General features: G+C 48.2%; 1 protein-coding gene across 1 annotated transcript; it reads right to left on the reverse strand.

Annotated features, from left to right (window-relative positions):
* Positions 1-6257: 6257 nt before the first annotated feature.
* Positions 6258-8408, reverse strand: LOC140185002 (probable G-protein coupled receptor 139). Its single transcript, XM_072238232.1, has 2 exons — positions 8333-8408; positions 6258-7165 (listed from the first exon to the last, which is right to left on the reverse strand). Exons 1-2 carry the CDS (start codon positions 8406-8408, stop codon positions 6258-6260), a joined length of 984 nt encoding a protein of 327 aa, XP_072094333.1.
* Positions 8409-10891: the final 2483 nt, after the last annotated feature.

Genomic DNA, 10891 nt, shown 5'->3' on the forward strand with positions numbered 1-10891 from the left:
ACTGGTCTAACAACATTTGTCTTAATTAACCCGGTGTGTATTCGAACGCGTCATCAGTAATGTAAAGTGGAGTCTTAGGGTAATTCAGGTCCTTAATCAGTAGACATCTGCACCAGGGCGACCCAGCAGTGTTGATCAGGCCAGGCTTGTGATAGTCCCATGGATAAAGATAATGAAAACCATGTCATCTCTAGTTTAACGGGTTTCAGACTTATTAATCTGATTTTATTTAACAAATTAGGTAGAAAAATGCTTAGAGGCCTAGTAATACTTCATCTCAAAGTGGGATGTAAATTTACCTGTTTTAAATTTACAGTCATCTTTATTTTCCATCTGGGTGTGTGGGATCTCCTTTTTTAAATTGACAGGGTTTACTGGAGATTCAGTGTCACTGCACCCTGTCAATTAGAGTTTAGTGGTGACTTGTTTTCTCTGGCTCCAGCTTAACTAATAGGATCCCTCTCGCCTTCTTGCATTCTCACGGGCATTTTCACGGGCGTTTCGTGGACCAGGAAAATGAAGAACATGTCACTGTTTGGCTTGGTTGTGATAATGCGGGTAGTGAGAAAATCATCGCTCTTGTCCTTCTTGATCTCTTCACCCGAGATTCAGTATCACGCAATCCTGCCACTTTCCTCTGGCCCATGCATGAGAGTTAGTTCAGATTAGGATTTAGAGACCGTAAGACCATAAGATATAGGAACAGAAGTAGGGCATTTGTCCCATCGAGTCGGCTCCCCCATTAAATTATGGATGATGCAATTCTTCCAGTCATCCCCACATCCCTGCCTTCTTCCCATGCCCTTTGATGCCCTGGCTAATAAAAACCTATCTATCTCTGCCTCAAATGCACCCAATGTCCTGCCGCTCGAGGCAACAATTTCCACCCCCCGGCTAAAGCAATTTCTCCGCATTGCTATTCTAAATGGACGTCCCACAACCCTGAAGTCGTGCCTTCATGTTCTGGACTCCCTTACTATTGGGGGGGGGGGGGGGGGGAGGGAACTTTGTTATATCTAATCTGTTCAGGCTTTTTAAAATTTGTAATGTTTCTATGAGATACCTCCTCATTCTCCTGAACTCCAGCGAATACAGGCCAAGGGCTGCCAGACGTTCCTCATACGGTAAACCGTTCATTCCTAGAATCATTCTCGGGAATGCTCTCTTTTAATCCTCTCCAATGTCAGTATAACATTTCTAAAATAAGGAGCCCGAAACTGCTCACAATACTCTAAGTGTGGTCTGAGGAATGCCTTGTACAGCATCAACATCCCATCCCTGTTCTTATATTCTGTACCTGCAGAAATGAATGCCAACGTTCCATTTTCTTTAGCACCCACTCAACCTCGAGGTTAACCTTTAGGGTATCCTGCACAAGGACTCAAAGTCCCTTTGCATCTCCTCATTTTCAATTCTTTCTCCATCTAAATAATAGTCTGCCCGTTTATTTTTTCCACCGAAGTGTATGGCCCTACACTTTCCAACATTGTGTTTCATTTGCCACTTCTTTGCCCATTCCCTTAAACTATCTATGTCTCTTAGGGAGACTTAAGGTACAGGGATCTGCCGATTTAGATTTCAGATTATGATTTACGGTCAGGCATGTGCAGTGTTTCAGGTCTCATTTCCGTTTCGGGATGGGAATGTGGCTGGGCTGGAGGTCTTATTATTTTTAAGATCAGGGATGTGGGAGGCAGCGGTCAGATTGGCGATAGGGTACATGGTTGTGGTGGGCTAGCTGTCTGGTTAGCGTTTATGGAAAGGGAAGAGTGGTGCTGGAGGTCAGATTAGATTAGAGTTTAGGTTCAGAAATGTGAGGTGTTGATCGTCAGATTAAGGTTAGGGGCAGTGATGAAGGGATTTAGAATTCAGTTTAGGATTTATGGAATGGGATGTTTGAAAGTTAGTTTTCATATTAGGATAAGGGGCGGTAATGTAGGAAGTTACAGTGCAGATTAGGATTCGGGGGTTGGGATGAGATTGTCATAAGGGTGGCGGTGGGAGCGGACCGAAATGCCAGACACAGACACTGAAGTACTAGGAACAGGACTCGGAGTGTAAAGAAAGCAAGGGAAGTGGGGAAGAAAGGACGCTGACATTGACACAGGCCCTGGACGAGACTAGGATGCAGGGGCCTGGGCTAGGACATGGACAAAAAACACTGAACCCGAACAAGGAACTAGGACCAAGGAGCCTAGACTAGTGACACGTAACTCCAGAACCAGAGGCTGGACAAGGACCCAGAACCTGGGTCTTGACTCGGAACCGAAAGCCAGGTCAAGGCAAGGACTCTGGACGAGGATCTTGGCAAGGAACGGACGTGTCTACAGAACAGGAGGTGGAACTCCTGCACAGGACGAGGCACATGGACAGGACGAGAACGCAAAGGCTTGATATGGACAGAACGAATCTCTTTGACGTGGCTTGGACATGACAAGGTTCTTGGACGTGGCTCGGAAAGGACGAGAGACTCCTAGACAGGACGAGGGAACCCCAGCACCGGACTGGGCGAGCTACTCCTGGGCTGGACAAGGCACATGGACAAGACGAGAACATGAACCCTTGACTTGGTCGAGGGAGAACAGGAACGCAGAGCCTTGGTCGAGGGAGAAGAGGAACGCAGAGCATAGAGCCTTGGTCTTGGCAGACAGAAACGCAGAATACAGAGCCTTGGTCTTGGCAGAGAGAAACGCAGAATACAGAGCCTTGGTCTTGGCAGACAGAAACGCAGAATACAGAGCCTTGGTCTTGGCAGACAGGAACGCAGAATACAGAGCCTTGGTCTTGGCAGAGAGAAACGCAGAATACAGAGCCTTGGTCTTGGCAGACAGAAACGCAGAATACAGAGCCTTGGTCTTGGCAGACAGGAACGCAGAAAACAAAGCCGGGACGGTTCCATGGGAAAAGGACGTAGGGCCGGGACTCATACACAGAAATCTGAACACGACGAGACAGTTCCAAACACTCGGTAGCGGTAAACGGCCGGATCTACCTAGCGAAGGTGTGGACACAGAGACAGTTCCAACTCAACGATAGACATTTCCTTATCTTCCACAGCAAGGCTCCGGTCTCGCTCCGGTAGTTGAACTTCACAAGGTTGCCGGCGAAGGTAGCAGGCGAGACCCCAGGCGAAGGTAGCAGGCGAGGCTTCGGGCGAATGTAGCAAGCGAGGCCCAGGAGAAGGTAGCAGGCGAGGCTCCAGGCGAAGGTAGCAGGCGAGGCTCCAGGCGAATGTAGCAGGCGAGGCGTCAGAAGGAAGGGGAAGGGGAGGGAACAGTCCAGCCTCAGGGTAAAGGCAAAGACGGCCTGGCTTACCCAACGGAGACCGGGACAGGAAGGGACATATCCAGCCGCAGGGTCACGGCAAAGCCGGCCTGACTTACCCCACGGAAGCGAGGACGGGATACTGACGAGACGAACCAGCAACCACACTCGAACCCAGGGCCACTTATATTCTCAGCCCCCAAACGAGCATTAGGTGCCTACGAATAAGCCCAACTTCAACAAGGGACAGCCGGAAGACCCGGAGTCTGCAGCTATGGACCGGACCGTGAACAGGAACTCGGACATCACGTACCAGACCAAGAAAGTACCACCCCCCGCCCCCCATGGGAGCCTCCGGGCGACCAAACCCGGCTCTCCAGGACTAAGGACTACCCGGGTGAGTGGGTGGTATTCAGTCAGGAGGGAACCCAGGATGACGAGAGTTAGAGGACAGTGTCTGCGTTGCTGGGTCCATGCATGGCTGGTTCGTTCTGTCAAAATAGGAGGCGCTGAGTGCGGATCTAAATGCAGGACACAGACACTGAAGTACTAGGAATAAAACAGGACTAGAGACTAGAGTTAGGGACGAGGAGCTGGATGCAGACTAGAAGCTGGGACAAGAACACAGACCTGGGCTAAGACATTGGCTAGCCAAGCGTTACCAGGACAAGGAACTGGTAAGTAGGAGCCTGGGTTTCGACTACAAGCCAGAAACTCGACAGGGACCCAGAGCCTGGGTCTCGACTCGGGCTCGGACCCCGGAACTAGGCGAGGACATGTCGTGGCTATAGGACTGGACATGGCTTTGGTTCCTCGAGGCTTGGGTTCTTCGTGGCGTGGGTTCTTCGTGGCTTTGATTCCTCGAGGCTTGGTTTCCTCGAGGTGAGGACATGACAAGGCTTGGGTTCTGACTCCAAGCCAGAGACTGGACAAGGACCCAGACCCTGGGTCTTGATTCGGACTCGATCTCAGGAACTGGGAAAAGACATGACGTGGTCTTGGGAGACAGGAACCTCTGAACACAAACCCTGAAGCCTTGACTTAGTCTTGGTGAGGATAGGAACACGGTCTAGAGAGCGGGAACAGGGAGCCTTGGACTTGAGAGACAAGAACATGGAACACAAAGCCGGGACCCCTCCTTGGGAACAGGATGTGGAGACGGGACTCATACACAGAATGCTGAACCCAACGAAACGGTTCCTAGTACTAGGTCACGGCAAACGGCCAGATCTACCTAGCGAAGGCGTGGACACAGAGACGATTCCCAACACTAAGGTAACAGCGAACGGGTTGACCTACTTAGCGAAGAGATGGACACAGAGACGGTTCCAACTCAACGATAGACAGTTCCTTATCTTGACGCAGCAAGGCTCTGGTCTCGCTCCGGTGGTTGAACTTGACAAGGTTGCAGGCGACGCTCCAGACACAGGTTGCAGACGCCGCTCCAGACACAGGTTGCAGGCGACGCTCCAGACACAGGTTGCAGGTGACGCTCCAGACACAGGTTGCAGGTGACGCTCCAGACACAGGTTGCAGGCGACGCTCCAGACACAGCTTGCAGGCGTGGCTCCAGACACATGTTTGAGGTTTAATCCCAGGACCGCTTATATTCCCATCTCCAAGACAAGCATCGGGTGCCACTGATTAAGCCCAACTGAAACAAGGGACAGCCGGAAGACCCGGAGTCCGGCGTCCACGGAGCGGACCGTGAACCAGAACGCGGACTTCACGGACCGGACTATGACAGTGGGAGGACATATTTAGGTTTGGTGACTGCGGTTTGCGGTATTAGAAGTCAGGTTATGTATAGGGGCAGGTTTGTGAAGGAGTTCATTCATAGCATTCTGGCATTCATAGCAAGAGGATTCGGGTACAGGAGCAGGGAGGTGCAACTGCAGTTGTACAAGGCCTTAGTGAGACCACCCCTAGAGTATTGTGTGCAGGTTTGGTCCCCTAATCTGAGAAAAGACATTCTTGCCATAGAGGGAGTACAAAGAAGGTTCATCAGATTGATTCCTGGGATGGCAGGACTTTCATATGATGAAAGACTGGATCGGCTAGGCTTATGCTGTCTGGAATTTAGAAGATTGAGGGGGGATCTTATTGAAACGTATACAATTCTAAAGGGATTGGACAGGCTAGATGCAGGAAGATTGATCCCGATGTTGGGGAAGTCCAGAACGAGGAATCGCAGTTTGAGGATAAAGGGGAAGCCTTTTAGGACCGAGACGAGAAAAAAACTTCTTCACACAGACAGTGGTGAATCTGTGGAATTCTCTGCCACAGGAAACAGTTGAGGCCAGTTCATTGGCTATATTTAAGAGGGAGTTAGATATAGCCCTTGTGGCTAAAGGGATCAGGGGGTATGGAGAGAAGGCAAGTACAGGGTTCTGAGATGGATGATCAGCCATGATCGTACTGAATGGCACTGCAGGCTCGAGGGGCGGAATGGCCTACTCCTGCACCTATTTTCTATAATTCTATGTTTCTATGTTAAAGATGAGATTGGGTTTAGTGACAAGCATGCTGAGTTTGATGCCTGGCCACCTTCTCCCTATAACACAGATCACCTTTTCCTGGCAGCATCTTCGTAAACCTTCTCAGCACTCTCTCAAACACACACACACACACACACACACACACACACACACACACACACACTCAAACACACACACACACAGACACACACACACACAGACTCACACACACACATTCATTCTCTCTCTCACACACACACACGCAACAATCTTTCACGATCTCTCAATCTCTCTTTACTCAGCCCCCACGAAGCACTCCAGCGCTCCACTCAGCCAATCCCAGACGTCTCTCTATTGCAAGCACTTTCCTATCACCCTCCATTTTCTCGCGGTCCACAGCACTGCTGCTCCCGGTCAATAAGACGACCGCCACGGAATAATAGCTTGGAGACTGGACGGTGAATGAGAAGATCCGGAGCCCGGACTGGATACATTGAAGCTATATCTGGGTTACGCTCAGGGCGCGTCTTTATTAATCAACTGTAGCACAGAAATGATCGGATATTTCACCGCGCTGATCACCTGCTCCCTGAATTTCGACTGAGTCACTGCGTAAATAACTGTGTTCGTGCACAAGCTAAAATTCCTCAGCAAAACGCCGAAATTGTGAAATACCCATTCAGAATCATTGAAATTGAAACCCATTGCTTTGACCTGATAATATATAAAATTTACGATCAGTGTCATCCACAGTGAGACGAAGCTGCCCGATAGAGTGAAGAGTAAAACCACAGACCTCCTCCTGCTCTCCAGCTCCGGGTCACTGCGGTTCTCGCCGTTGCTCTGACCCTTCAGTCCCTTGCGGACCCGACTGGCCACTAAAATGTGCCTGACTGTCAGAGCGTTGAGCAGCAGGATCCCAGCGAAAGGGAGCAACGGAGTTAAAACAGTCTCCACCCAAGCCTGTGCTACCCACCCGGGGTCAGTGATAACTTTGTCCCTGAGGTTACAGAACCACGGCACATTGTCGATGATCACTTTGGGTTCCCAGAGGAAGTATCGGGGAATGTTTTTCAGACAGTACAGTACGCCGGTTGTTGTTAGAACCACAGCCGCAGTTTTCCCGGTGCAATATTTTGTTTTCAGCTTCTGGCAGCAAATGGCGACAAACCGATCAAAGGTGAAAGTAACGGTGAACCAGACAGAACAGTCTGTGGCTGCGTACCTGAGTACATTGATAACGCTGCACATGGGGGTAATGTTTAGAAAACTGGACATGAAATAATATTTTTTAATTCGAAACAAAATGATCTCGAAGACAATAGTCAGTAGATCGGCCGCTGCCATGGCCACCAGGTAGCGAGTGGTGCAGGCAGAGAGGCCGCACTTTCCACGGGACAGGATCACAATCGCCAGTAAATTCACTAGAGAGAGAGAGAGAGAGAGAGAGAGAGTCAGACAGACAGACAAACAGAGACAGAGAGCGAGACAAGAGAACAGGCACTGGGCATTACTGAGCAGACTGGGCATTACTGAGCAGACTTTCCGGGAATTAAGACAGGACCGGGTTTCGGCTAAAGAACAGAAGTGCGAGAATGTGTAAACGGCTGCAAATCTAACATCTGACACGGATCACAATATATTTGAACTGTTTTCCTCACTGTGCCAATAAAACGTTGTGTGACTAACCGTCGGTGCTAAAACCGAGCTGCATGAACGACAGTGATCGGTGCTAATTCTGATTCCATCGCTGATGGAACCGGTTACACTGATTTAGCCGTGAATGAGCAGACCACGAGAAACACGGCATCAGGTGGGCCTGGGGCATCCGGAGGGAAACAACACACACAAATTACTGGGGGAACTCTGCAGCCCAAGAAACATCTATGCAATTGAACAAACACTGACCGTTTCGGGCCAAGACCCTTCTTCAGGATGAAATGATGCCCCAATTTACGGTGGATCTCAAAGGGAAAGCCGGCTCAATTTAGTAAACAGAAGCTGATGGCTCCATTACTGAACTAATTAATTAAGTGATTTACATCAATTCTACAGCGCAGTGCACTTGGAGAAAACAGTTCAGGGTGTCTGTGGACACTGACTGAGGTGATCAAACCCAATTATTGAACAACGGGCAGTGGAATCCGATTGACATAGTCTCCAAAGGGAAACGTAAAACACAGGACCAGATGGTCAATCTGATCAATTCCTCAGAAATAGTGAACTTCACAATGTAAGTCCCTCCCAGTCCCATCTTCGGGGGAAAGTGCCTTTCTCCAACACGGATATAAATCTGGGCAAATTCCCATCAAAGCCCATCCAGTCAGAGAGCTGCACTGGGACTACTCTGGAAAAGGCGTCATTAAAGACACGAAAAAAAACGTCCGAGTCGAACGCTTGTGGCGGAGGAGAGACAGACAATCTGATTCGTTTGTCATTAAATATGCAAAATCAGCTTTCAAATTGACAGGTTCGATATCTCTGACGGATATTTGTGCAATGGTCATCAAGTTGGGAGCTTGTCAAATGATCATAAACAGTCCACACCGGTTAACACACAGAAACACCAAATATGAACTCCACTCACTCACCAGGAACTCCAATGACGGCAATAAACACGTACAAAATTTTCTGCACACTTCTGTAACCATCCAACGTTGAAGACATTTCCTCTGCCCAGTGATTCGACCCGCAGTACTACCGGCGATGTCTCGGAATGAAATGCTAAGGCATCATAAGCCTTGGGTTTTTAATACCATTTAGCGAGTCCACAGGGGCAGACTTCAACAGATTGAGAAATAAACATTTTCAAGTTATTTCCAAACCGATTACGTCAGACATGTGCATTCCGCACAATGACAGATAGTAATAGATAATGTGATGTACTCAGGGTTGTAAATTGAGAGTAGTATTCATCCAGCAAAGGGAACATTGTTTTAAATGCCATCAGACCCAGATTATCACCTGTTGTTTATCTCCGTGTGACTTTTGTCCATCAATTGAGGAATTGTTAAAGCAGATCGACTGAGAGTAAAACGGCCGCGCCACTCTGATTCTGCACCAATTCCGATCGCACTGCATCTGAATCTAACCACAAGCACAAAAAAATTTTGCAGATGCTGGAAATCAAATCAACACACACATTTCAATTCTACTCCCCATTCTCATTCCTGCACGTCAGTCCATGGCTTCGTCTACTGCCGTGATGAGGTACACAGGATGCAGGAGGAACACGTATTTTCCGTCTGGATTGGTAGCAACCTGATGCCATGAACACTGATTAACCTCGGTTGATGCGCACCCCGCCCATTCACCATTCCCCCATTCCCGTTTCACTTTGCCCATCAACTCCCTGTGGTTCAGCCCTTCCCTTTCTGCCATGACCTCTACCCTCTCCAATCAGACTTTTCTTTCTCCAACCATTTATCTCCTTCACGAATTATCTTCACCCCTGTCCCACTCCCGCTGTCACCTGTCTCCTACCACACAGTACGTCTTTTTCACTACCCTTCTCCCGCCTTCCTGCTCTGAATTCTCTTTTTATTTTCAAGTCCAGATCAAGGACTTCGGCCCGAAACGTAGACAATACTCTTTTCCATCGAAGCTACCTGGCCTGTTGAGTTCCTTTAATGTTTTATCGTGCTGCTTTGAATGGAAATCTATCCCTCTTTCCTGATTACCATTCAGCTTCCTCAGGGTGCCAGAGGTATATCAAACTTTGTCCTGGGTCGGAAACATGTCGATGTTCATCACCATTGTAACAAATGTTTGCTCTGAGAACAGGAACGTCGCTTCCTTCCGTTTGTCTTACATCCACATGGAACAGCGAAAGGTAAAGCCCAGGAACAGACCGTTCGGCCCATAGTGTCTGTGCCAACCATGACGTCACATTCAATGGATCCTAACTCCCTCTATATGATCGGTTTCCCTACATTCCCTGCCTGTCAATGTGTCAGCCCTCACAACAGCAACCGTGGGCATTTGGATCTCTCTTCGTAGATACTTTTGTGTTGATTAGTTGCCCTCAAAAAGTTGTCTGAACCGTCTGAGTTGTCGCATGAGTTATATGTGCTTCCAGTGTAAATATGTACGTCAAAGGCGTCATTTGTCAGACACAAGAATATTGAAGTAAATTATGTCATTACAACTTGTGAAATTCTGTTGTATCGCCTACTGTTATCAATGCCCTTCCAATTATAAATTCGTGATCTAGTTTGTGTGTGGAGGTCTCTACCGACAGGGTCACCGAGTGAATATCTGTTGTGGTGATGAATAAACCATATCACCACCAACCTCACCAGGACAAACCCCTAATTCTACTCCAAGGCATGCAAACTCAGCAAAGCTGATGGCGAGTATGGATGAATCATAACACCCTGTAACTTCACCAGGACCCACCCTAACCCTATTCCATAGCTTGCAAAAAACTCAGCCCTCTAAGCTGGTGTTTGAGAATGTATTAATAATAACAGCGTGTAACCTCACCAGGACCCACCCCGAATCCTCTCCATGCATTGCAATCTCAGCAGTCTAAGCTGGGTGGGGTGGGGGTGAGTATGTGTTGATAATAACACACCGTAGAGCCATGAAACTCAACGGAGAGCTGAAGAGGAGGAGAAAAAATGTTCAGTTATCAATGTGTGTATATCAGTTATTGTCTGTCTATGTGTTTATGCCATTGAATGTGTGTGTGTGTGTGTGTGTGTGTGTGTGTGTGTTACTGTGCAGGTGTTTATGCTTCTGCCAATGGTGTTTGTGAGTATGTGAGTGACGGTGTGTGTTTTAGTATGACAACTGAGTCTGGGACTGTGTGAGACCCATGCTCCTTTGCGTCTCTGTGTTGCTGTGTCTGCTCAAATATGAAATTAACTTTACTATTAAAGTCCGAACATGTCACCTTCTACTACACTGAGATTTGTGTTTTGCAGGCATTCACAGTGCAACAACGGGGTGTCTACAGATTTTGAGCTGTGACGAATCTCAGATGTGCTTCATTTATAGATACGTTAATAATACATTTAATCTGAACTTTGACCTCAGCGCGTGTTTTTTAATGGCTCGGTTTGTGCACTCTTTGATTCTTTTATTCCACGGGGATAATCCAATGTGCACGTGGGGTTGACAGCGGGATTGGGTTGTGCTGTTATTTG

The sequence above is a fragment of the Mobula birostris genome, chromosome 20, assembly GCF_030028105.1.
Source record: "Mobula birostris isolate sMobBir1 chromosome 20, sMobBir1.hap1, whole genome shotgun sequence".
NCBI lineage: Eukaryota > Metazoa > Chordata > Chondrichthyes > Myliobatiformes > Myliobatidae > Mobula > Mobula birostris.

Coding starts and splice junctions, on each gene's coding strand:
- LOC140185002 (XM_072238232.1), bottom strand. CDS start 8,408: ATGTCTTCAACGTTGGATGGTTACAGAAGTGTGCAGAAAATTTTGTAC. Junction 7,166..8,332: donor TGCCGTCATTGGAGTTCCTG/GTGAGTGAGTGG, acceptor CTCTCTCTCTAG/TGAATTTACTGGCGATTGTG.